At 43.9% G+C, this 27,652-nt stretch overlaps 1 protein-coding gene across 6 annotated transcripts in view; it reads left to right on the top strand.

Moving 5' to 3' along the window:
* Positions 1-1,657: 1,657 nt before the first annotated feature.
* The window catches only part of CF2H8orf76 (chromosome F2 C8orf76 homolog), a 37,553-nt gene continuing 11,558 nt past the window's right edge, over positions 1,658-27,652 (top strand). The window contains exons 1-6 of one of the 6 annotated variants that reach the window (XM_045049747.1): positions 1,658-1,825; positions 5,158-5,253; positions 5,989-6,132; positions 11,762-12,219; positions 16,125-16,257; positions 22,020-22,383. In XM_045049747.1, coding sequence (XP_044905682.1) covers positions 1,709-1,825; positions 5,158-5,253; positions 5,989-6,132; positions 11,762-12,219; positions 16,125-16,257; positions 22,020-22,247 — 1,176 coding nt within the window. In that variant the 5' untranslated portion in view covers positions 1,658-1,708 and the 3' untranslated portion in view covers positions 22,248-22,383. Of the gene's footprint in view, positions 1,826-2,000; positions 2,232-5,157; positions 5,254-5,988; positions 6,133-11,761; positions 12,220-16,124; positions 16,258-20,558; positions 21,092-21,687; positions 22,384-27,652 lie in introns of those variants that run through there. The other 5 variants (XM_004000094.6, XM_019823098.3, XM_045049750.1 and 2 more) reach the window with 5 other exon arrangements.

The following is a 27,652-nucleotide window of genomic DNA, read 5'->3' as shown; positions in this document are numbered from 1 at the left end:
CCCTGAGCTCAGAAATCTTGAGTTCAAAGGGCAAAGAACTCTCTCTTACTCATAAGCAGCAATTCTGTGGCTTCTTTACCATTGCAGCAGAAGATTTAGCTCAGGTAGTTGTTGGGCCAGGAGGAGGCAGGGGCAGGGTGGGGATGTGGGGGGTGTGAACTGGGGGCACAGAACCCAAGGGGATTGGATGTGCCAAAACTAAATAGCCTTTAAAAAGAAAAGGCTGAAAAAAATGATCTCTGCCTGCCTTTGCTTTGTTCTTACTTTGCTCCTGAAACAGGAATTTTGAATGAATGTGTATTACTCATTTGCTATCTGACAGGCACTTTACATGCATTATTTTAATCAATGCCCATTTGACAAATTGGGTCACACTGCTAGTGAATAACTGAACCAGGATCATGAGCACAGAGAAATCTGGTGTATGAGGCTGTTTCAACACTATGCTGTATTGCTTATTCTGCTAGAACAGGACTTATTAACATTAGGACAAATACGCTTACCTTTTTTAGACTCTCCATTGCCTCTGGATGATGATATTATGGGTATCTTTTTTTCTGCTATTTTTCTATAATTTCTAAATTTTTCCTAATTAGTACTATAACATCTCTGATAAGAAAACATTTTCTTCTTCTTTTTTTTTTTAACAGCCCTTCTATGGATGAATACATCAGTAGCTAATGTCTGCAGCCTGTCCTGATAAAGCCTTTCACTCAAGGTTGTTGGATATATGGACTGACTCTAGATTTGAGGACTGATCAGCAGAGAGATGGATTTTGAAACCTTGGGGAGTGGATTAGGTTCCCCCAGGTTAAGTTTGTGGAATAGAAAATTGGGTTGAAGATAGAACCTTGTAAGACAAATGGTGGAAGAGGAACAGGTGAGTGGGGAGAAATAGGAAAACCAGGGAAAACCTGCTGTGTAATATGTCACAGTAATATTGAGCTGTAGCATATTGGCCAGTATTTTGTCAGTAATTTTGATTTTCTAGTCTCAAGGAGTATCTTGAAAGTATAAGAACTCTAGTAAATGTTAGTTTTATACTTCTGGGATTTGGTGTTTTTTCTCCAGAAAAAAATAATGGTCCTTGATCGAGCCTCCAGAGTAAACTTCTGTCCTCCATTCTATAAATGCGTGAATTACTCTGGTCTTTGTTATTGGTGGTGTCCCTTTTCTGGAAACATGGGGACTAGAGGTTCGTTTCTGTCTTTCCCAGCTCTTAGCCACGTAAAAATTGATCCTAAGCAACTTCTCTCTAAGCCCCAACAGCTTCATTTGCAAAGTGGGAATCATTGCGCCTTTCATAAATTGTTAAGAAAGGATGTAAAGTGCAAAAATTGTGCTTAACACAGTGCCACAAATATCTTGAGTGGTGAAAAAAATACTACCTTTGAATTTTAAAAAGCTACCCTGGAGCCTGCTTTTTGATGCGTGCAGATGAGGATCTCTGTCCATCTCCTGAAACGGATAAGTCAAACACTCCGTTCCCGACTTCGGTCAGTTTGTGAGTCAGATAAAAATCCTAGTTCTACCGGGACTCCATGCCAGCAGCGGGCCAATTCCCGCTTTGGGCCCCTCCTCCTCCAGAGACTACAAGCCCCAGCATGCCGCTCTCTGGCCTCTGGCGGCTCCGCCCCTTCCGCATTGGCCCGCACGTGGGCGCCGCTCTAGACTCCTCCTACTCCCGAAACCCGGCGGCTGGCGCGGGATGGAGACTGGGTGCTGGTTGCTGGGGGGCGAGTTCGAGGACTCGGTGTTCGAAGAGAGGCGGGAGCGGCGGCCTGGACTGCCGGCGTCCTATCGCGCCAAGCGCTGCGAGCCGCAGGTGAGAAGGCGGGGCCTGCTGGCCTCTGTCCGGGCCGCCGGCCTCGGCCTCCGCGGGTGCCAAGCGGGAAGCTCCTGGCAGCAGTAACGCCCTCCGCCTCGCCGGGCCGCCCCTCCCGCTGCGCTGCCCCTGTCCTCACGAGACCGGTGCTTTTCCCGAGCCCCACCGGTGGGCTCGGTCCGGCGGCCCCGCGCTGGCAGCGATTAACTCGTACCGGGCGTTTAGCGGGTCTCTCCAAAGGCTCGCTGACCTCACGTCGCCCCCTGCCCTGAAATCTTCAGGAACTCCGTGTGCCCACACTGATTCTGCAGCCGGGACTCTCAGAATCCCGTTCCCGCCCGCTTTCCAAAACTGAACTCTTGGCCGCTCTGCAAACGGCGTCGTCCCGCCCACTGGCCTGCCCATGGTCAGTGAATTCCTCCAGCCCGCGTCAGCCTCGCTCGCAGGGTCAAATCGCTCAATTATAGCCATTTCTTAGAGTGCACCTTGAGTGCTGCCTCTTCCAGGAAGTCTTTTCTGATTTCCTCCTTCCAAGGAAATGCGTTTGCCTTTGACTACTTTCCCCCTCCATTCAGTTTCTGTTACAGCCCTTGTCAGGAGCGTCAAGCTCTTGGAGTGCTAAATGATCTCAGCAGAGTGGGTGCTTGACTTTGTGTCCTCTACAGTGCCTGGCAGTTTTTGTTCATAATAGCAACTCCGTGAATGTTTTGACTTCGTAGAATATTACTTTGTGTTACTCAATGGGTGTAAATCTCACCTCACGTATAAGAACTACTGTACTATTTATCAACAACTTAACCTGTACCCGGCACTGTGCTAGGTTCCTTTATATGTATTGTCTTCATTTTTCTTTGAAACCGTTGTAGAGATCTCAGGCGCTCAGTAATTACGGAAATATGTTTGTTTTATTTCACTTTCCTTTTCTCCTTATCTGTACATTCTTTCAGCGTTACCTGTAGTAGTTGATCGCAGTGTAGACTAAAAACAGGAACGGGCTTGGGAAGTCATAGTGGTGCAGCATTAAAAGCTACATACGGATAGTTATGAGATAGGATCCTGAATTCCATCCTGGGCTTTACCACTTGCCTTTCAAGGTGTCGGTTCCTTTGTCATTTGGGGAAAATGGCATTTGCTGGCTCCCAGGGCTGTTGTGGAGTGAAGGGGGCGAGAGACTGTCAGGTGTGATGTGCTGTTTGCTTAGAAAAGTCAAAACCAGGGGCGCCTGGGTGGCTCAGTCGGTTGAGCGTCCGACTTCAGCTCAGGTCACGATCTCGCGGTCCCTGAGTTCGAGCCCCGCGTCAGGCTCTGGGCTGAGAGCCTGCTTCCAATTCTGTGTCTCCCTCTCTATTTGCCCCTCCCCCGTTCATGCTCTGTCTCTCTCTGTCTCAAAAATAAATAAACGTAAAAAAAAAAAAAAAGAAAAGTCAAAACCAAAAATCGCTGGTGTTTACGACTTGTTTGGTACGTGATACTGCTCGTGAAGCCAGAAAGGCCTTCCTCAAGTCTTGTTGGTTTCTTTGGGTGTAACACCAGGAATTTGGGTTAGAGGATTTGTTGTCCCTGCTCAGGTTCGGTGTGGGACGGAGGTGGGCCGCATCCAGCGCTTCACCTCTTAGGGCCACCCTTGTTCACGGATCTCCCCTCCTTCCTCTCACCAGAAAAGGGTGTTTGAAGCCATCCCTGTTGTGAATTGTTGCAGGCCTGCAGGTTACGGGGGAGCATAAAGACAATCATTTGAAAGCCAGTTTTTGCGTGATCGTTTCCCAGTGGGATCATGAAAATTGGATGAAGGTTTGCAGTGAGGCAGTTGGGATTGGCGCTGTGACTGGAGAGCCCCAGAGCGCAGAGGAATTGTGGGTTCAGTACACGGACTGTTGTTGACTTACGCAGTCCTCCGGGGACAACGGGAAGACAGCAGTTGCCAGCTTTCTTCGCTGTGATGGGTGAGGCTAAGGAGAGAAACGATTTTACTGAGATAATAGGAGGGCAGGGATACCCCGGGCAACTCTTTTAGAAATGGAACCAAGCAATTTGGACGTGATGGTAGAACCATCACAAATGCAGTTGGCGTTTTAATAGCACTTACCTGGGGATAGACTACATTCAGACTCGGTGTGTTTTTCTGTGAGGAAAAGGGAGGTTGAGTTACTGCTTTGGAGCTGGAAAAACTGGCATACAGACTGCTTTTTGTTACACCTGTTTTCTCACCTTCATGTTCTTGATTCACTAACCAAAAATTCCCAGTTCACTTTCCTTCCTCTCCATAAGGTTTAGATCAGTAGAAAAGGGAATAAAATATGCCAGATGGGCATTTACTCAGACTTGCTTTCTACAGGTCTTTGGCATTTGATTGCATGGAAACCTACTTTCAAGCCTTAATTTCTGTCTCTTTGGTTAGATTCTACCTTCTGCTTTTATAACATTTTCATAATAAGCACTATAAAGATAATTCTTCTTCCCTATGTCCTTTCCGTAAAGAGTTGTCAATACCTGTTCTGACCACTCTAAAAATGTCTCTACAGGGGCGCCTGGGTGGCTCAGTCGGTTAAGCGTCCGACTTTGGCTCAGGTCACGATCTTGCGGGATGTGAGTTCGAGCCCCGCGTCGGGCTCTGTGCTGACTGCTCAGAGCCTGGAGCCTGTTTCCGATTCTGTGTCTCCCTCTCTCTCTGCCCCCCCCCCCCCCCATTCATGCTCTGTCTCTCTCTGTCTCAAAAATAAATAAACGTTAAAAAAAAAATTAAAAAAATAAAATAAAATAAAAATGTCTCTACAGAGAAACATGTCAGCCTAAAGAAGCATTCAAGGGACACCTGGATGGCTCAGTCAACTTAAGCATCTGACTCTTGATTTTGACTCAGGCCATGATCTCATGGTTTGTGAGTTCAAGCCTGGCGTAGGGCTCTGTGCCGACAGTGTGGAGCCAGCTTGGGATTCTCTCTCTTTCTCTCTCTCTATTTCTTTCTCTCAAAATAAGTAAATAAACTTAAAACAACAACAACAACATTTGAACTGTCCTAATTAAAATGTAGCTTCCCAGGCACCACAACCCCACTTTGAAATGCTATAGATAGAACCAAATAGGCCTGTGCTTCTTTTTCAGTTGAGAGGTTCCATGTGATGAGTACGTTTGTTACTTATGATAAGTTTAATAAAAACTGAGCCATCACTAAAATCGTCGTTCTCGTCATAGGTTTTCCTGTGAGTCTCATCCTAAAAAAGGATCTTTTTTTGAGGTCTAATCAATAATATATGGGAAATTACTTCTACTTGAGTATGAGGTGGAGAAGTATCACTTAATTCTCTGTAATGTGCTATTTTCACAATTTCTAGTGGTTTTACGAAGAAACGGGGAGCAGTGATGAAGTTGAAGCTCTAACTCTGAAGAAATTCAAAGGGGACCTCGCCTACAGACGGCAAGAGTATCAGGTAGAATTGAACATATCTAAGGTTGCACTGCCTGAAATAGGTTCTTGTTCTATCAGTTATAGCGTATCAGTTATGAGTGTGTTGTTTGTGAGGATGAATTTAGTCTTTTGTGGTAAGGGTCTGTAATCTCAGAATCCCAGATTTCTGTCCTTTCCTACATGGCTCTCTGCCATTTGTTTTGTTTCCTGTAACTACAATATAGGGATCTTCTTGGGATCCTTGTAGGTCTGTTTCCCCAGGCTGTGTGTCTCCTCATTCTGTGACCCTCTAGCCCAGATGCCTCATGGGGTCAGAGGAGCAAAGCACCCAAAATGTGTAAGAAAAAGAAAGAACTAACAGTTAGGTCCCAGCTTGCTTTGCATATGCAATCTCATTTCTTCTTCACAAGAGTCCCTTTGTTATTTGGCTGACGAGAAAAGGAAGGCTATATAGCCAGTTAGTGGCAGAACCGGGATTCAAACCCTGGTCTGTTTGGCCCCAGAATGCTTTCCTACCATACGGTGATATTTTCCATGGTAGTAGGGGTTATATTCTCCAGCCATCTCTTTTCTACTTCTTAGAAAATAGTACTGACAAATGCTCAAGCCCTCCTTAGTTCATTGTAGAGTCCATTATAATATTACCTTCTGCCAAGAAAAAAATCATCCCTATAACGAAATCCTTTTTTCTCCTATAGTTTCACCTCTTTTTTTCATCCCTTCTTTTCATTTCCTTTATTTAACAAATAATATGCAGAAAGCACTGCAAGAGTACTCGAGTGTCTCTGAAAAACTGCCATCTACAAATTTTGCCATGAAAAGGGATGTCCAGGAGGGCCAGGCACGGTGTCTGGTTCACCTGGGAAGGCACACAGAAGCCCTGGAGATCGCTGCAAACTTGGTAAGTGGTTTCATTGCTTATTTTCCATTTGTTGTCCGCGGATTGTTGAATAGTTTATTTTCTAAAAAACAAAACAAAAAACAACTTCTTGCTTGCAGCAAAATCTGTGGGTTTGGATAAGTAGATGAAAATTGTCAATGGTGTAAGAACTTTATGATGATGAACAGTTCAGAGCTCTAGACAATCACTTTCTTGTAATATTTTTTCTTTCCTGTGTTAGGCTCAAAATTCTTCATTGCCTGAAAATCTCATTTGTAAAGGTTTTACTCTTGTTAGGAGTAAATATTCAGAGTAGAGGGATCATCAGTGACTTTTTCTTCAGTTTTTTTTTTTAGATTTTATTTCTCAAAATTTTTACAATGAACATGGATTACTTTTGTAAACAGGAAAAAAAGTTACCAAAAAAACCCCAAAAAACCTAAATATAAACTGAGCCAAGCCTAACAGCCTTTTTTATTCTTTTTTTTTTTTTTCCAGCCTTTTAGAATCCCTTTTTAAGGGATAAAGAAAAGCAGTTATTTGCAGTTCTAGATTCTGCTTGTTTTTGTTTTCAGGTGATGGCATTTTTGGTTTACTTCTGTTTTGTGTGGGTGTGTAAATTTTATATGGGATTGGTCTAAGTTGACCAATCTTAGTTTATAGATGGCCAGTTTACCTCCTCAGAGGGAATTAATGAGGCACTAGGGCACTGATCTTGAACCCTGTGGATCAAGCCAAACAGAGGTCAGCCTAAAGTATGCACGCAATTGAGCTCGTCTCTTTCATGTCATTAACTAAGAGAAATCCCTAAATTTGCTTGCCGATGGGGTTCATTGCCTAGTACTTCAGCCTCTTGCGGTGAGAGGAAACCTTGAAAATTGTGTGTAGAATGTGGAAAACAGCTGTGTCTTGCTCTTCTCCTAAGTGTGGGTTAATTCTGAAGCTGGAAGGTAAAATTAACCTCGTTGAGGAAGTAGACGGCACAGTGAGCTTGGTGGAATTTAACAGTGTTCATTCTCAGTCTCCCGGGTCTACAAATTAACAACAGCTTTGGCCCTTTTAGTACTTTTTCTAGACATCAGTCACCCGTCCTTCATTCCTGTTCTGTGCTCTCCTGTCACCTCTCTCTTCCTGACATCTGCACATCTCTGTTGTGCTCGTTGTCCCCGCCTAACCCACTGAAGGCAGTGGCGGTGGCTTTAGCGTCTGGGTTATTTTTGTGGTTCCCTCCAGCTTAGTTAGTCTGTTTCTGTGGCTCAGAGAAAGATCTGTTGCCAGTCAGCAGATGCAAGGTCTCCGGAGCTTGGGATGTTACCAGGCAGGGGAAAGGACCAGGCAGAAGACCTTCAGCTCCCCTGCCAGGACTTTGGGAACGATTCATCAGGCTTCTGGGCATCCTGTTGGGGAAGGAACCAGCAGTGCAGGCCAGGGGACTTACCCTTCCTTTGGGTCTCTTCACAGGATCTCAGTGGACCCTACCGATTTATATAGTTTCTCATTTCCTGGTACCTTGTATTTTATTTTTTAAATTTCTTCCCTACTTATAGACCCTTCTCTTTTGCTATTAACTCTGGTCTATTTCTGTTTGTGTCTTGGTGGCTGTTGTCCTTTCCTGTTCTGTAGGGGGACAGGCCAGAATACAGCATTGAACAAAGTAGACAGCTAGTTTTGGAGTGCCCATCAGGATATGAACATTTTATGCTCACAACTTTTTTTTTTTAATGTTTATTTATTTTTGAGAGAGAGAGAGAAAGAGAGAGAGAAAGGGAGACACAGAGTCTGAAGTCAGGCTCCAGGCTCTGAGTTGTCAACACAGAGCCCGACACAGGGCTCGAACTCACAAACCATGAGATCATGACCTGAGCCGAAGTTGGATGCTTAAGCAACTGAGCCACGCAGGCGCCCTTCATGCTCACAACTTCTAATTCACTTCTCTTCTTAATGATTTTTGGACAGAATTTGTAATGGATTTTATTTATATATTCTTATTTCTTATTTAAATAATTTAAACATTTTAGAATAGCTGATGTACTCATGTGATAAGCTGTGGTAAGGACATTGCTTTCTGATGGTAAATGACTCTTTTTAAAATTTATGCACTCTAAGAGACTGTTAAAAACTGAGAACAAACTGAGGGTTGATGGGGGGTGGGAGGGAGGGGAGGGTGGGTGATGGGTATTGAGGAGGGCACCTTTTGGGATGAGCACTGGGTGTTGTATGGAAACCAATTTGACAATAAATTTCATATATTAAAAAAAAAAATTTATGCACTCTTGGGCACCTGGGTGGCTTAGTCAGTTAAGTGTCCAACTTCAGCTCAGGTCATGACCTCACAACTTGGAGTTCGAGTATCATGTCAGGCTCTGTGCTGACAGTGCAGAGCTTGGAGCCTGCTTCCAATTCTGTGTCTCCCATTCTCTCTGCCCCTCCCCTGCTCATGCTATCTCTTTTTCAAAAATGACTAAACATTAAAAATAAATAAATAAATTTCTGCACTCTACAAACATGTATTTCAGTCCCACCCTGTGCCCGGCTCTAGGTTCAATGCTAAGGTGACAGATGGAGCATATAAATACCTTGTGCATATACTGTTCACCAAGTAAACACATGTCTGCTCTTGGAAAGTACCCTTGAGGCACCTGGGTGGCTTAGTCAGTTAAACATCCAACTCTTGATCCAGCTCAGTTCTTGATCTCAGGGTCGTGAGCTCAAGCCTTGCATTGGGCTCCATGCTGGGCATGAAGTCTACTTTAGATAAATAGAAAGAGAGAGGGAAAGGGCCCTTTATTCTGTGACTTCTAGTGTGACTTGTAGCTCTGCTGCTTACTAGCTGGGTGACTTCAGGTAGGTTCTCTAACTTTTCTGTTGGGACTCAGTTGCCTCATCTATATAATGGGGATAATAATGGAATCTATTTTAAAGGATCATCATGTGGGGCGCTTGGGTGGCTCACTCGGTTGAGCATCCGACTTTGGCTCAGGTCACGATCTCGCGGTTTGTGAGTTCGGGCCCCGCGTTGGGCTCTGTGCTGACAGCTTGGAGCCTGGAGCCCGCTTCGGATTCTGTGTCTCCTTCTCTCTCTGCCTCTCTCCTGTTCATACTCTGCCTCTCTCTGTCTCTCAAAAATAAATAAATGTTAAAAAAAAAAAAATTTAAAGGATCATCATGAGGATTAAATGAATAAAGCACTTAGAATAGTACCTGGTACATGTTAGGACTCAATAAATATTAACGGTCTTCATCATTATTACATTTCAGAAAGAGTTGCATTATTCTGGAAAAATCACATAAAGTCATTTATTTTTAATTAATTAATTAATTAATTTAAAGCAGGTTTCACGCCCAGGTGGGCCTGGGCGGCCCAGTCAGTTAAACATCCAGCTCTTGATTTCGGCTGAGATCATGATCTTGCGGTTTGTGAGATCGAGCCCTGAGTCGGTCTCCATGCTGAGTGTGGAGCTTGCTTGGGATCCTCTCTCTTACTGTGTGTATCTCTCTCTCTCTAAAAAAAAAAAAAAAAAAAAAAAAATAGACTTTATACCCAGCTTGTATGGAGCCCAGTGTGGGGCTCAGGACCCTGAAATCAAGACCTGAGCTGACAGGGCACCTGAGTGGCTTAGTCAGTTAAGCGTCTGACTTCAGATCAGGTCACAATTTCATAGTTTGTGAGTTCAAGCTGTTCTGACAGCTCAGAGCCTGGAGTCTGCTTTGGATTCTGTGTCTCCCTCTCTCTTTGCCCCTCCCCTGCTCTCGCTCTCTCGTGTTCTCTCTCAAAAATAAATAAACATTAAAACAAAAAAAAAACATTTAAAAAAAAAAAAAAAGGACCTGAGTTGAGATGAAAAGTTGGACACTTAACCGACTGAGCCACCCAGGTACCCCCATACAGTCATTTAAATGGAATTTAATTTCCAGAGAGTTATTTACTACCTGTGCTATAAAAACTCTCCTATCAAAATCATGGTTTGTATGTAACAGCCTCTACCCCAACATACATTCTTAATATGAAATGTTGTTAAACAGCATAAAGCACTTAGACTACTTGTAGAAGAAAGGTAGCTTCTCTCAAAGTCTCTTGCTCTCCTTATACATAGAAGACATGAAGACGTATTACTTAGTTAAAACATCTGTTAGTTCCGAGGTGCTATGTTCTCTGTTAGGAATTCAGCATTGAACACTAAAACCTTTTGGGGGAGAAAAAAAGAGTCAAAACAAAAACCAGACTCTTAATTATAGAGAACAATCTGATAATTATCAGAGGGGAGGGGTGGGTGATGGGTGAGATAGATGAAGGGGATTAAGGAATGCACTTGTGATGAGCACAGGGTGATGTACTCCTGAAACTAATACAACACTGTATGTTAACCAACTGGAATTAAAATAAAGCTTACAGTAAAAAAGGCAAAGAAAATTGTAGAAGTTTCTGAAGGAAAACTTTAGGAAAGAATTTTATGTGTGGTCAGGACTAAGGTTGAAATAGATGAGTTTTAAAAAGTAAAAAAAAAAATGGAACCTAATGTTTAGGAAGGACAGAATACTAAACAATGGTAATAAAACCAGATGTATTCTGTCATCGAGAAAGTGCAGTATCACTAAATAGGTTGCATGGAGATTTATTTTCTGTATTCTCACATAACGTGTAAATATTTGGAATCCTCCCGAAGCTTTCCCTCTCTGGCCTGTTTCTTCAGTCTGCATACTGGGTAGTTTTACTTGTATTTCTTGCTCAGTGTAATTCTTTGCAGGAGCTTGATCCGGAGGCTAGTAGGACCAGGTTTTCTTTAGACTTAAAGTTAACTGAAAGGTAATTTTAGTCTGCCATCTGCTCTTTATAGACTTTAACTTAGAAAAAGAAGCCTGTTTTCCCTAACCCACAGGGCTTTGGCCATATGGCAAGTTAGGCAAGAGGTGGTAACTCTGGTTAAAGAGACTTGAAAAGGATTTTCTGATCAGAAGGAAACCAAGCAACCCCTTCTGGCCAAAAATAATTGACCTTCGTAATAGTTACCAGGGACGGCATTTGGATTCAATTATGACGCATCATGAAGCACTGAGAGCTTCAGGGCTATCCTGTTTAAGATGTCTAAGCCAAGTCAGATTTGGAAATGGAATCCATTCGAATCCTCAAGGAAATTACCATTTGGAGTTTTAGAAAGCCTGGAATATTAAAATGGAACCATTAGCCCAGGGTACAAAAAAGTTGGCTTGGGTCTTTCAGCTACCTGGCTGAAGACAATAAAGATTACAATAAAACTTGAAGATCAACTGACATTTATGTTTTTGATGCTGAATTTTGTCAGGACATTGTCCCGGGAATTATGTTATGGTTATGACAAGAATGTTTGGGAATTTCTCATGGTTATTGGTAGGTAGTATACGTTTCTCTACGTTTACAACTTCAAACTTCGTTCTCTCTCCTTCTGTAGCTGCTGAAAGATAATTCTGATTTACAACATGTGCACCTTGGGTTTTTAGGCATCTCCATTTTCACATGGAAAAGATTCTGCTGTTTCAAGTTTTTAACTTTGGGGGCACCTGGCCGGCTCAGTCAGTGGAGCTTGTGGTTCGGGCCTCACATGGGGTGTAGAGATTACTTAAAAATAGAATGTTAAAAAAGTAATAAAGTTTTTAACTTTTTTTTTCTCCCTAGGAAAATAAAGCAACTAATACAGACCATTTAACCACTGTGCTCTACCTCCAATTTGCTATTTGTTCAAGTCTGCAGAACTTGGAGAAAACAATCCTCTGCCTACAGAAACTGATTTCTTTGCATCCTTTTGATCCTTGGAACTGGGGCAAATTGGCGGAGGCTTACCTGAGTCTGGGGCCAGCTCTGTCAACATTGTGTGCGTCATCTCAAAAACAGAACAGTTTTGCCTCCGGTGACAAAACCATCAAATCCTCCTTTACACACTCAGGAAAAGACTGTCTTTTGTGTTTTCCTGAAACGTTGCCTGAGAGCCCTGTGTTTTCTGGGGAAGCAAGCAGCAGTAATAACCAGAAGAATGAGAAAGCTCTGAAAAATATTCAGAACTGTGTGGCAGAAAAGAGAGAAGCAGTGTTGCTCGAGACTCAGATGAAAGCGTGTGCCTCCTTTATACGAACCAGGTAAAGGAAGAATAGATTAGACGCCGCATGGTACTAAGCCTAGAGTAAAGGTATTATTTTTTTACTTTTAAGCTTCAGAAAGTTCTAGGCGGGGCATTTGGTAGATTTTTGAGATTTTTTTCCTATGGTCTAGGTGAATCTTTTGAACTTGTCCTTTTAGTATGTAAGATTTAGATACGAACCTATATTTGCTCGAGAATATGATTTGTATCATTACTCAAGATAAAATGTTAAAGCTATAAAACAGTAAAATTAAGAAAAGAAAATTAAATGTATAAAGCATTGACAAAGGGGAAGAGGTCTTTTAAACCAGGAATTTTTCACCGGTAGGCTCCACAGAGATCTGCAGACAAAAAAATCTGCTCTAGTGTTTGAATCACTATTAATAATATGAATAAACAATATTTAACTCATTCTACAGAGAATTCCCATGGTTTAGGTACTCTGAACACTTTAAATCCATAGTAATAAGAGTTTAAGGGAAAGGAGAGCATACACTTTACCAATTCTGTAATTTATGAGAGAAACAGATTTGCTGAAGTCTCAAACGGTGCCAAAAAAACAGAGTGGTGTGGTGGTTGTTGTTATTTTTAACTCTGGAGAATTCAAGAAAGACTGATTAACAGTGAGGGTTACTGAGAAGTGTATCTGTTTGGCAGATTTTAAACTTTGTTCAGCAGATTTATAGTCTTGACTATGTTACTTTTAATTCAGAAGTGCATTGAATGGCAGTGGTGTGCCAGGCACCTGCCTGAGGCTGGGCTCATAAAGATTGTTAAAGAAAGAGGCCCTTTCTTTCCACCACTCGCTGTGTGCTGTGCTGAGGGAAACACTGTATCGTCAGTGACAGGTGGCACAGGCGCTGACGGGGTGTCAGTAGTGTGAGCAGAACCTCGCGGGCCGGCGACGGGAGCGGTTCGGTGTAGCAGGAAGAAGGAAGCCTTTGCAGGGACAGTGACGCCTCTGCTGAATGTTTCTGGGCACCTCGGTCAGCTGTACAGAGAAATGGGTACCACGTGGTTCGCATACGCCGTTTCACGTCCGTGCGCACCACTGCCCAGGGCGGGTGTTGGATTCCCACCCTGGAGACTAGGAGACTAACGTAGAATTCTGCCCAGAGTGGCACAGCTATGAAGTGCTGCCGTGACCTTGACCCAGGCCTCTGACCCCAGAGCTTGTGTTCTTTCCAGGGTATCTTGCCGACTCCGTGCAATATTCCCCAGCTGAGAAGAGGCACGCTGGGTAAAGAGAAAGAAAGGGGGGTCCATGGGGGTGGAAGCACTGTGTGGCACAGTGTGGTCATGCGGTCTGCTGCGGTGACAGAGCATTGATGGTAGAGCCAGAGAGGCAGGCTGGAGACCGCGAGCCCGGGATGGCATAGTGAGGAGGGGGAGGAGAGGGAGGAGGAGGAGGAGGAGGAGGAGGAGGAGGAGGAGGAGGAGGAGTGGTTTTGGGGGCAGAGCTCATTGTAAGGACCTAATAAATTGTTACTGAGTGAACGAATCTGGACTCCTCTACTTGTTAGCTGTCTGACCTTGCACAAATTAAACTCTCGGACCTCTGGTTTCTTCATCTTCACCTTCGTGGAGAAATGGGGAAATGCCTTCTTTGTGGGGTTGTGAGAGTGAGTGTCTGAAGGACTTGGTATAGTGCACACTGTGTGGTGAGCATTTGGTAAAGGTTGTACTTCTGCTGGCATAAGATGTTAAATGTCATCTTAAAGAATTTGGTTCTTAAGCCGAAGGCCTGAGTAGTATTTGAAAGTTTTAAATGTCCCAAGTGGTGTGACAAGAGCTGTGATTTCAAGAGCGAATCTGGTGGCTGGAGGATGTATTAGAAGAAGGAGTTGGGATCCTGGGATGCCATGAAGGAGCTGTGGCGTCATCAGTGGGTGGCAGTGAGGACCTGACCTGGGACAGTGCAGTGGTAAGAAGAGGAAATGAGCATCACTGCAGGAAGGAATAGACAGGACTTGGGGACCAGCTGAGGCTGTGGGAAAGACAGGGAGGGAAGAGGGGAGCGGAGGAGTCCAAGACGAGTCAAGACTCTACCTTGGGTAGATGGGTAGGTGGTGGCACCTTGTGCTGAGACACAACACACAGGAGGAAGAGCAGAGCAGACTGAGGGTGGAATTAAGATTTTGGTTTAATGTGCTGAGATTCAGGTGCCCGTAGGACACCCAACTGGAGCTTTTCACCAGGAGGAGTTGAGCTCAGAAGAAGGGAGCTAGAGATGAAGGAGATTAGCAACCGGATGATGGTGAGGAGTCAGGTCTGAACGCCTCTGAGGAGATTTGACACTGAAGAGGTCATTTGTGGCCTTTGAGAAGGCAGCTTCAGTAGTGGTGGGTGACAAGGCAGATGGCAGAGGGCTAAACAAACATGACACGAAGGAGCGAACGTAAGTTGTATTTTCGAGTACTTTCAGGCGCAAGAGGGAGAAAACAAGGACATAAGAGATCAAAGGAGTCACAAATGTCCATGCTTCCAGAGGCCAGTTGGTACCGTAAGCAGGTTTGAGTGAGTCAGGGGAATGTCAGTCAAGGCATGCTCTTCACCACACTCTCCAGTGACCTCCTGCTGCACCTACGTAAATGCTGTGGTGCTTTCCACGGGCTGCGAAATGTTATGGAATTGGCCTTGCCTTTCTTCTCCTCATTCACTAGTTTTCTTCTCTCTGGTCTAGCCACAGTGATCTCCAAGGTTTTCAAACATGTCAAGCTAATGCATGTGTCAGGGCTCCTTCCCCCAGATATTCTTGTGGCTGGCTCATTATTTGGGTCTTAGCTTGAGTGGTAACTCAGAAAAGCCTTCCTTCACTGCCTAAAATCGTCTTATTTATTTGTGATCTCTCGTCTTCCATTCCATGGAACGGGCACCTGTCCGTCTGTTGTGCTCACCAGTTTCTCCTAATGCTTAGAGTAGTGAGCGGTCCATTCTTTAAGACATGAAATGAACAAACAGGAGAGCTGAATGCTTCTGGGAATAGCAGTAGGGACCAGTCAGGCTTGAGGGGAACTGGAAAAATCTATACATTCGATATTTTAAAAAACAATGAAGTGGGGCGCCTGGGTGGCTCGGTGGAGCCTGGCTCTTGATTTTGGCTCAGGTCATGATCTCTGAGTTCGTGAGATCAGGCTCTGCTTTAGGCTCTGTGCTGACAGTGTAGAACCTGCTTGGGATTCTGTCTCTTTCTCTCTCTCTGTCTCTCTCTGCTCCTCCCCTGCTTGTGCTCTCTTTCTCTCAAAATAAGTAAATAAACATAAAAGCAATTTTTTAAAGAAGAGAGGATATGTTGTCTTAAAAAATTTAAATAAATAAATAATAAAAAACAATGAAGAGAAGGGGCCACGTGGGAGGACAGGAGGGAGGAGGAAAGAGAAGACCGGGTTATGATCATGATGGGAAAGTTAGCAGTGAGACAGTTGCAAAGTGGTCACCAGAGGCTCATCAGAGATTTGACCCTGCTTTGGGTAATTGAAGTACACTGGAGAATCTAATTAGTCCTTGAGGTCAAGTTGCTGTGGGTTCTGGGAGATTGAAGGGTCACAGAACACTGACTTCAAAGGAACACATCCCAGCACTTTGTGGGGAGGAGCCTTTGATTGGGAAGCTTGTCCTTTTCACTCCAAATTGTTTGTGCTTTCAATCACTTGACTCCTACAGGAAGCCCTTTGAGGTTTCGCTTTCTAAAGATTTCTTTGAGAAGCTTTAGTCTGTGAATTTTAGAAAAGATGACTCTCCAAGGCAGTTTGCTCAAGTAAGGAGCTTTAGGGATTCAAATGAAGGCGAGTGCATTCCAAGCCTGGTAGGACTCCCATCCGGCAGCATGCCTGTGCTCTCTGGGAACATTCCCTCACTGCTTTCCCTTACCTGTGCCCACACGTTGGGACTTCTGTTTTTCAGGCTTTTGCTTCAGCTCACCCAGTCTCAGCAAACCTCGTTTGCTTTGGAGAGGAATTTAAGGACTCAGCAGGAAATTGCAGATAAAATGAAAGAGTTCGGCTTCAAAGAAGACACTTTGCTGTTGATAGCTGAGGTGAGTGTTCGCATAAACCCCTAGGGCTTTATGTGAACCGAGGCATCAGAGGTATTTTTCCTGGCTCTGGTACCGTTTTTAAAAAAAACAGCCAAATCTCATCTCCTAAGAGGACCCTTTCTCCCTGCTTTACATGCCGTTTGATCACTTAATCCCCGCAAGTGGCCTCTTCGTCATCTTTCTCCTGCCGCATGCTGGAAGCAAGGGCTCAGTTTCATTTTCTTGTTGGTGCTTGTTAGTACATGCCTGCCGGAACACCATAAATGCCCCCAAATTGTTTTTTGAGTGCTGTTTAAACGAATGAATATTGACATTCTTGCAGCATTTCTGCGCATTTTTACCTCCGTTTGTTCTCCTGACACTCTTAACGGCCTATGGGACAGGTGGAGCTGGGAGTGACACCTGTTGGGACAGGTTGGGACCTGCCTAAGGCCAGATTTTAAGCGGCAGAGCTAGACTGAAACCCATCCGGCTACAGGTCCATGTTCTTTCTGCTCCACCTTCCTACTACCTCGATGGTTGAGAAATTCAAATGTCAGGGTTTTGTTTTTTTTTTTTAACTTTCATTAGCTTTTTTAAAAATATGATGTTGAAATTTCTTAAGATAGAATTTGGAGATTATCTGTGTTTGTATTCAAGTTATTCACACTAGTTCCCTTTAGTATGAAATTGAAGTTGACAGTTCAGGTACTTATCCCACGAAAGACCTTCTATCCATATCCATCCTAATGTCTTTGTTTCAAGAAACACTTACTGCATATCTAGATTGCCAGGCTCCCTCCTTCTCCAAGCTAAGCCCCCACTTGGACCCTGTTTTCCCTCTGGTGGGACCACGCCCCTCTATCTGTTCTCTCTGAGCCTTTTTCAACCTTTCCCCTTCCATGGGCCCTTTTCCTTGAGCCCACAGATGTGTGCGGATAGCCTGTCCCTCCTAAGTTTACTGTAGCCTTTCCTTGCTCTTTGTTTTCCTTCATCTCTCTGGGGTATTTATACCTACTGACCACTCACTTTTTGTCCCCTCTTCTCTTTACTTCCAGAGGCCACACCAGTCTGGTTTTCTCCTGAATTCCTGATATTCCTCTGCCTCTTGGGACTTCTGGTTTCCTTTGTGTCTTAAGTAACAACAGTCTCTGAGGTTCCACTTAGGTGCTCTCTCCTCTCTGCCTGTCTCCCACAGAAGTCCTAACCCCACTCGCGGTTTTAGCTGTCACCTCCTGGTTGATTACCCTCCACTCTGTGTCCCTGGTCCCATCTTAAACACTCAGACTAGTTACCTACTGAGTATTCATCTGAAATTGCTGATATCCTCCTGTCATTTCAAGTACAAAGTGTCTAAAGTGGAGCTGCTCATCAAAACACTTTCCAGTCAGTCTTCTGTCAGTACCAAGCAGAGAGGAGTTGGAGAGAACCATGTCTGCGTTCCAGACTTGATTCTTTTCATCGGTCCTGTCTGTCATTCTTCTTTTACCCAGACCTGGGACCTCACCAGCTGTGCGCCTTGTCTTCTCCAGTCTCATCTCTAGGGGGCACTCAGCCCACCCTTCCTTCAGGTCACCTTTCATTTCTCTGGCACCGCCAGCACCCTCATCCTTGTCACCTCATGCTTGGCTCGCAGTGACCTCCTGGTTCATCCCTCCTCGCTTCCTTGCTTCCTCCCCTCAGATCTGTCTTAAACGTTGCTGCCACCAGGTTTATCTCACAGCGTTGCTTCGAACGTGTTACCAGATGCCCAAAAACTAAAGTTGTCTCCACCATCACCTCAGAGGTCAGGTCTAATTTAGGCGCCTTCCAGAGAGTAGCCCCAAACTTAGGATCTAGTAATTCCTTACGCAGATCTCGTACATCCTTTAGACTGATCTGCACATCTGACGAACTTGTCATGGGTTTTCTCATCTCCACCAATTTACTATATTCCCATCCTCAAAGACCCCACCGAAGTCCCGCATCCTCTAGGAAGCTTTCTCTGAATGTCCCTGTCTGTGGCAACGGCTCCCTCTGAGCTCAGGTAGAGCGAATCCTTGAATAGATAGCTCTTTGCCCCCCTCCCCCCCAAAAAAACCAAACAAGAATATATCTTATCTTTTCAACTAGGTTTTAGATTTCCTCATAAGGAAAAATATAAGGCATCTTTACAAGATGTCTTAAACATCTTCATATTCTTTGCGGTGCTTGATGCATCTGTGGACTGAGTGGAATGGTCGTTCTCCATCTGCACAACGCATGAGAAGTATCTGTGGAGCTTTTTAAAAAAGACGAGTGTCTGGGCTCTCATTGGGATTATAATGTACATTTCACTATGTGCTCTTTTAATTTTACTTTGTGACATGAGTAGGATCCTCTGTCCTTAAATGTCCTTTCATTTCATACTTTTTTCTCCTTCTTAGAGTTGTTTTATTTGAATTAGGATCCGTATAAGGTCCACAGACTGTATTTGGTCTTCTGTCTCTTATGTCTCTTTTGTTCTGTAGTAGCTCCCCTTCTCTGCTTTTTTAAGATAAAAAAAATATACGTGACCTAAAATTTACCATCTTAATCGTTGTTTAGTATACAATTCAGTACTTACATGCACAGTGTTGTGCAACCATCACCACTATTTCCAAAACTTTTTCGTCATTCCAAAGAGAAATTCTGTAACCATTAAGCAATAATTCCCATTCCCCCTCCCTTCGACAGCTGGTGACCTCTAATCTACTTTCTGTGTCTATGATTTGCCTGTTCTAGATGTTTCAAATAGTGGAATCATATAATATTTGCCCTTCTATATCTGGCTTATTTCACTTAACATAATGTTTTCAAGGTTCATCCATTCGTAGCAGGTGTCAGAACTTCATTCCTTTTTGTGGCTGAATCATACTCCATTGTGTGCACATATGTGCCACGTTTTGTTTATCCGTTCAGCGGTTGATGGGCATTTGCATCATTTCCACCTTTTGGCTCTTGTGAATAATACTGCCATGAACATTGGCATACAAGTATCTGTTTGAGTTCCTGACTTAAAATCTTTTGGATATATACCTAGGAGTGGAATTTGCTAAGTCATGTGGTGATTCTGTGTTTAACTTTTTGAGGAACTGCCAAACTGTACTTTTCACTTTATATTCTGTTATTTTTACCTAACATTGTGACATAATCATGACCCCGTGTCTGTAAATACTGTTTGAGTATGTACTTTTTGATGGCCGGATAGTAGTCTAACTAGCTTTTGATGAGCTATCATTTATTTATTTAAGTCCTCTATATTGAGCGTTTTTAACAAATATCAAGTACCTATTTTAATAAGTCTTTGCAGAATAAATCATTGTATGTATTTGTCCCTTTTAGAATAGATTACTGGAAACAGAATCACTAGGCTAAAGTATAGTTTAAAGACTTGAAGCTCATTTCCAAATTGTGATTCAGAAAGGTTGGTTCACTTTATATATCCTGTATGAGAATGCTGATTTCCCTTCTCCAGTCCTAGATACTAGGTTGCACCATGTCAGATTGTCAATAGTTGATCCTTGATACCTCTAAAGACAATTCTGTAGTATTTATTACTTTTTGAAATTTTCAATTTGGTAAAAATGGCATGTTTTAGTATTACTTGTTTAATTACTATTTTTTTGTTTTTAACGTTTTATTTATTTTTGAGAGTGAAACCGAGCATGAGCCGGGGAAGGGCAGAGGGAGAGGGAGACACAGAATCTGAAGCAGGCTCCAGGCTCTGAGCTGTTAGCACAGAGCCCGATGCAGGGCTTGAACCCATGATCCATGAGATCATGACCTGAGCCGAAGTCGATGTTCAACCGACTGAGCCACCAGGTGCCCCTCTTGTTTGATTACTATTAAGATAAACAGTTTTTCATATGTTTCATATGTTTGGCCATTTCTATTTTGTGAAATACCAGTCATGCTTTTTCTTCATTATTCTACTTCTATGTTTCTGTTTTTCACTAATTTTTAAGAGCTCGCTCTCTATCCTAGGCTTACTAACATTTTATATGTTGCAGTATTTTCTTTTCTTTTTTAGTGTTTATTTATTTTGAGAGAGAGCGTATGAGTAGGGGAGGGACAGAGAGGGAGAGAGAATCCCAAGCAGGCTCTGCACAAACCCCAAAGCAGGGCTTGGTCCCATGAATCATGAGATCACAACCTGAGCTGAAATCAAGAGTCAGATGCTTAACTGACTGAGCCACCCAGGTGCCCCTTTTGCAGTATTTTCTGAAGTGTATGATGTTTTTCTGGTATATAGAAGTTTAAATTTTTTTATATGGTCAAATATTTTTTAATTTTTTTTTAACGTTTATTTATTTTTGAGACAGAGAGAGACAGAGCATGAATGGGGGAGGGGCAGAGAGGGAGACACAGAATCGGAAGCAGGCTCCAGGCTCTGAGCCATCAGCCCAGGGGCTCGAACTCACGGACCGCAAGATCGTGACCTGAGCTGAAGTTGGACGCTTAACTGACTGAGCCACCCAGGCGCCCCTGGTCAAATATTTTTGCAGATATTTTGAACCTGTGAATGATGTACCTGCTAATCCCTTTTTTTGGAATATTGCACATTTGGGTATTACTATTATTCAAATCTCTTTTTTTTTAATTAAAAAAAAAAAGATGTTTGGTGTTATATCCCAGATTTTAAAGTTCTACGTTTCATTGAGTCCAAGAAGTCACCAATTGTAAGCCACATCGTTGACAGGTCACCAAAAGAAAAGCAAGATGCCGCTTATACTATGACACACCTGTGTTATAAGATACCTCTTGATGTCAGAAACATTAAAATACAAAAACAGAAATTGTCTTAGAATGAATGAAAATATCATGCTTTAATAAATGTGGACAGTTGCCTGGTTAAGCTGTTCATCTCATTAGCTCTTGCCTCAAATAATAAGTAGCCCTTGAAGATTTAAAGCCAGAGGAAACGATTCTTTGAATGCGCTTCTAATCCATTATAATTTGCGTATTCATCAACACACTGGATCTCAGGGTTTACAGGAAACTTAGTCATCATCTAGTCCAAATCCCAAGTGACCTAAATTCCTTCTGTAGCATCCCTGCCAGGTGGCTCCCCAGCCTGTCATGCCAGTAGTATGAAATGTATTGGGACTTAATTTTAGTTCACTGTCCTTACTGAAGATGGGCTGATCACTTAGTGGGTTCAGGTGCCGGCTTTCCACAACTTTTGCTTGTCTTACCAGAGAAGCGAACACCAGATCTGGGCCTGACTCTGACCAGTAGGGAGCAGTATTGTGCCTTCAGAGGGCATGTGCAACAATTCCAGAGGGTTGAGTCTTTCTGGGTCAGGAAAGGGTAGGCCCAGCTGCTTGCTACTCGACTGTTCACAGTCTTTGACTTTTTTGGACAACTTCTAAGAAGAGGAAGAGTCTGTGCCCTCACCCCACCCCCAGCAGCTGTATTCTGCCCCAGCTCTGTTTTCTGGTTATTTTACAGTGAGGGAGAAGGACTTGCAGATGGGGTCTTGCCAACAGAAGATGCTCTTTGACTTAAGAAGGTTGACCGGGCGCTCTCTCTAGGCTGATAGCTGCCACATCAGTAGTTCAGTGATTTGTTCACTCGGGAAGACAAGAGGAGAAATACAGGGTATTTTACACATGTGGTCCTTGGATCGCTACTTCTAAACAAACAGCTTTTCAATATGTTGGAATTGTTGGAATTGTCCCCTGGCTGCTAAAGTATTCTGCTTTTTTTGGTATGAAATCCTTTACTCTTGATGAATAGCATAGTCTTCCATTCTGCGCACGCTGCCCCTTTTATTGGGACAGGTTTTTGGTTTTTTTTCCCTCCTGCTACAGGTTATGGGAGAAGATATCGTCCCAGAAAAAATAAAAGATGAGGTTCACACAGAGGTGAAGTGTGTTGGCCCTACAGCCCTGACTGCCTTGGTGATTGCATCTTCGAAAGAATTTGAAGACAAATGGTTCAGAAAGATCAAAGACCACTTCTGTCCCTTTGAAAATCAGTTCCATACAGAGATACAAATCTTGGTTTAGTGGTCCCTTTAAAAAAAAAAATCCTGTACTGTTTTAATTGTTCTTGTTTATTTCAGATAGAATGCACTGCCATTCATTGAATATAATGGATTTGAAATAATTATTTGTTTTATAAAAATGGCTTCTCTTCAGATTATTTCCTCTGTGTTCAGTTTCTTGATTTTTTGTTTGTTTTCTTTGTAGATTTTTGCCATTCACTTATCTTAGACCTACTACCCCTTTAGAAGATATCTGTTGGAAGTGCATAAAAGAGCCTTTTAGGTATTACAGTCTTTTAAAAACAGGAACTGTGTTATAATCAGCAGTAAAAGTGGCCACATTGTTTAGGTAAATTCAGGAAAGAACAAGAATGTTGAGATGTAGCAGTAAACCGTTTCTAAGAAGGCTGTGTCAAGATCTGCGATTTTGCGTGTGGGCCTAAACAAAAGAGTACACGTGGGGTGGGCTGTATTACAGGGGAAGAGCCCTGAGCTGAGGAAACACAGGTCTTCTCTAACAGGCAGTAGTCAGCATGCTTGCCTCCCGCTCCAGAGGATGATACGCTGTCTTTTGTAAGGCTGTTTGCTATGCAGACATCATTGAAAAGATGGTCTGGAATGAAGGGCATTTGGTGCCTTGCTCATGACATGGCACAGAATCACGAGGCCCACAGAGCACCGTCTCGCAGGGCGATGGTCCTGTCCTTCCAGCCACACAGATTACAGTCACAGTCTCTAACATCTTCGATACATCTTACTCGAATCATCTGAGATACAAGAGCTCCCTTATGAGGAGTGGAATTTAATAGGAAACAAAACCATCATCAAATGTTGTCCCGCACAACTTTTTATTCTCAGCAGAGGGAAAAGAATCCCAGCCCTGGGTCAAGAGGTGGAGTCATCAGGATTTCCTTTCCACCTGCTGCTTCTCCCCTTTCCAGGCCCCTTTCCAAAACAGACAAACATCTCATTGTGTTTCTATTTTGGCTGCTCTTTTAGTAGGTACAATAGCCTGACTAGCAACTGCAAGTTGTCATTTTGCTCTAATGTGAAACCAAAGATTGGTATGATTAGTAGACATTTCGATTTTTAGGAACCATTAAAAAGTATGGAAACCTCTCAACAGCTCCCCATTGGCCTCCATCTATTCATGGAGTCATGAACCATCACTGTGTTATGTGTTATGTGACAATCATGGTGCGGTTGCCGTGGAGACCCTGGCTTTCAGGGAGTTAGCGGTCTAGCTGTGACCGGCCCTCCGGATAGAGCCCAAGCTGAACCGTGGTTTGGCAAACGTTCGTCATAGTCTTTGGCTCCCAGGCTCCCTCCTTCCTTGCTCCCCAGCTGTGCCTTAGCTTTCGCCTTTAGGCCTTCACGCTGGCAGTTTGGTCTGGTACCCCTCCCCACCCCCCATCATGGGACTAATTCTGTTCACCTTTCAGGTCTCCACCTCCTTACAGCTTCCCAGGAGTCTTGACCTCCAGGTGGCTGTAGGTTTCCCTCTTCCCTGCTCCTTTACTGTTTCACTCCCATACTGATTCTTCCTGCTCTGTTGTCAGAATAGACTTTAGGACTGTCTTTTTTACATTGATATTCTCAGGGCAGAATACCCGGCATTTCATTAAATATTGGTTGAATTTCTGAATTAACTGGCGAGCATCTTACTTTGTTTGCACCCCAAAGATCCAGCACAGTGCTGAGGCCGTCAGAGCACCCTGCCTGTTTCTCTCAATGGAGCTAAACGCCTTCCTCCTGTTAGTCTGGGCCTCCTAGAGATGCCCTTTTCGGGGAGCCTGAGTGGTTCAGTCAGTTAAGCGTCTGACTCTTGATTTCGGCTCAGGTCCTGATCTCATGGTTCATGGGATCTGTGCTGACAACATGAAACCTACTTGAGATTCTCTCTCCCTCTGTGCCCCTCCCCCTCCCTCAAATAAACTTCTTTTTTTTATTGCCCTCTTCCCTGCCTGGCTTGGCTTCCTGTTTCCATCCTAGTGTCCTTCTAACTCTGTCCATGCTGTTAGCTTTCAGCCCTCTGGCTGTCCTCCCAGATCCACTGTCTGTGCTGTTCTGAACTGCCTGAGTGGTCTTCGTGAATCCGCCCACATTCTCACTCCTGCCTCACCTCACGTTCCCGGCAGCAACATGGTGATGTGTGTGAGAAGCCAGCTTCCCGCACTATGATGCTTGGCTGTAATACAGGGCAGGAAAGGGCACTCAGGAATACCGGCCACCTCAGAGTTTCATCACGCCCAAGTCATCTTGATGATTTCCAGGACAGATGGTGAAGGGTAGGGTTAACTGAGCAACGATTGTGCTAAAGAAAAATCTCAGGCCTGCCTATTTAGACACCCCACCCTCTTGTCAGTGAATGAATCACTCGGAAGGTGAGCAAATGTGAACCACAGAGGTGACTGCACTCCAGGTGGGTGGGGTGAGACCCAACGGTGATTCTTGTCTCCTGTGATTCCCCAAAGGCCTGTCTTCAACATTTTCTCCCAAGGGGGGGTTTATACCTGGTATTCGAGCTGGTGAGAGTCCTTCATCCTTTACACTCTTAACACCTCTGCAGTCTTCATACAGAGCCAAAGGATCTTATAAAGATTGTTTTCAGTCATCCGGTGATTTCCCAACTCCTTCACAAAGCCCGTGTGTGAGGCTCTGTGTGGTCTGGCCTGGCCCACTTCGCCCTGGCTCACTGGTTTTTCTCATGTCCTTGGACTCTTCAAGCATCTTCGCACCCAAGCCCTATGTCCATCCAGTTATCTCCACTTGGAACATTCTTCCCTGCAATCTCGTAACCCTGCCATAAGCTTCCCCTTCCTACAGATCTCAGCTCGGGTCATTCTCTGGCCAGATGGTCCCGATCCCAGACTTGCTTAGGTTCCTTTAAATGTCATGGTACCTGTGCTTTCCCCCGCAGAGTGTTTAATAGGATTATAATTGAATTTTTGTTGTCTGAAACTTTGCTGGGTCATAAGCTCTAGCACTGTGTCTCTGGTTTGCCCATTTATGGCAGAGCCCAGCTTACCGGACACCGTGACTTCTGCCCATTGCTGCCTCGCTGGAGGCCCAGGCCTTGCAGAGGCCACCAAAGTCCTGGGAAGCCAGAAGCCCGTGTGGCCCATTCCCACTGAGATCCACTGTCAGCACCACAGGCCCCCTGCCTGCCAGCACAGTACTGCATTTCAACAAAGATGTGCCTCATGTTAGAAAATCTTGGGTAGAAATGTCTATGAAACAAACGCAAGGCCGCTATTTTCAAAAACAGATTGTTTTAAATTGCAGTTTTCTAATACTTCTGCAATTTCGTCTGTAAAAGTAGTTTATACACTAATTTCCAAGGTCTTAATCACAAAAACAATATGAAAACAAGCACAAACCAAGGAGGATTGTACAAAACCACCAAAGCTTGTGAAACAAGTCCTGATGAGGGGCAGACGAGGCCTGGCTCCAATCTAATCTGAGTGTGTCCACCGGGAGGCATTGGTAAAGAGGTCAGGAAAAACAGAGGGCAGGCATTTGTCTATTTGGGGCTCACACTTGTCCTTTTCTCCCTCCTTGGCAGAGTGGCTTCATCACCTAAAGCTTCAGTGTTGTGTCTGCTCAGCCCTTGAGCTAACAACCACCCCGCCCCCTGTCTCTGGGAAGTGCCCTCTCACCCACACCTGTGGCAGCCATATTTATACTCAATGACCCCAACTTATTGGAGAGAGGAAGGAGGGTTTACCTGATTGAAGCTGGACCAATCAGACTCTCAAGAGATTTAGAAATGAAAGATTCTTCTCCTGTGTCTGAAACCAGTAAGGGCAAAACCTGGGGCTGGTTTTGTTCTTCCAAGTGGACTGAGGAGCAGAGAGCAAGTCTACAGAGAAAAGGAGGAAAATGAAGGAGATGCCCAACTATTTCCTCATTGCAAACCCTTCCTGTTCTCTAGCCCTAGCCACATTCTTGGCCGAGGTCTCCATGAAACACCTGGAGTGTGGTAGGCAGAATAATGGCTCCCCAAAGATATACACGCCTTAAATCCCGGAAACTGTGAATACGTTAGGTTACGTGGCAAAGGGGAATTAAGGTTGCTAATCAGCTGACTTTAAAATAGGGAGAATATCCTGGATTATCCAGGTGGACCCAGTGTAATCACTGGAATGTTTCCAAATGGAAGACGGAGTATATTAGGGCTCTCCAGAGAAGCAGAACTAACAGGAGATAGGTAGATAGATAGATAGATAGATAGATAGATAGATAGATAGATAATATGCAGATATGTAGATGTATGTGGGTATTGTGTACGTATGTATATGTATATTTGTGTATGTATGTATATGTATATATACACACATAGAGATTTATTATGGGGGTTGGTTCATATGGTTATGGAGGCTGAGAAGTCTAATGGCCTGAAAATCAGGGGGCCAATGGTGTATGTCCTGATCTGAGTCCAAAGCCAGAGAATCAGGAGTGCCAATCTCCAAGGGCACAATATGAATGTCCTAGCTCAAGCAGAGAGAGCAAATTTGCCCCCTCTGCCTTTTTGTTCCATTCGGGCTTTCATGAGGATAGATGATGCCCATCTGCATTGGGGAGGGTGATCTTCTTTACCCAGTTTGTCAGTTCAAATGCTAATCTCTACCAGAAACTCTCAAGACACACCCAGAATAATGTTCTACCAGCCATCTGGGCATCCCCTAGTCCAGTCAAGTTGACACATAAAATTAGCTATCATCTGGAGGCAGAAGAAGTGGGTGAGGGTCAGAAAGATGCTATACTACTGGCTTTGAAGATGGAGAACAGAGCCATGAGCCAAGGAATGTGGGTGGCATATGGAAACTAGAAAAGATAAGAAAATATTCTCTCCTAGGGTGTCCAGGAAGGAACACACCCTGCTGACACCTTGACTTTAGCCCAGTGAGACCTGTGTTGGAGTTCTAACTAGAGAACCATAAGGTAATAAATTTGTGTTGTTTTAAGCGATGATGTTTGTGGTCCTAAGTTGGCTGCTTAAGCTAGTTTCAGCTTCTGTTATTGTAACCAAAGAATCCTAACAGAGGCCACTTGGGCCCTTTCTTTTTTTCTTTTTTTTTTTTACTTTTTGTTTTTACTTGGGCCCTTTCAATCTTGGTTGTACTGTAAGATTTTGTTTCTCAGAAGACTTTCTTTTACACAGGAATTTGTTTTGTGAAAGCTTGATAGAGATTATTGTAGATCTCAAAGGCGCAGCACCTGATTTCAGGATCTTCCATTCTCCAGCAGAGGTGATAGGACATCCACATCAGTAGTAAATAAGGGGTAGGAGGGAGGTCTGGACATGGCAGAAGTGCAGAGGAAGGCTGGGCTCTCAAATAAGTTTCATGAACGGGGCGCCTGGATGGCTCAGTCGGTTAAGCGTCCAACTCTTGGTTTCAGATTAAGTCATGATCTCACAGTTTG

This window comes from Felis catus, chromosome F2 (assembly GCF_018350175.1).
Source record: "Felis catus isolate Fca126 chromosome F2, F.catus_Fca126_mat1.0, whole genome shotgun sequence".
Lineage (NCBI taxonomy): Eukaryota > Metazoa > Chordata > Mammalia > Carnivora > Felidae > Felis > Felis catus.
This window is presented reverse-complemented; position numbering and strand designations above follow the sequence as displayed.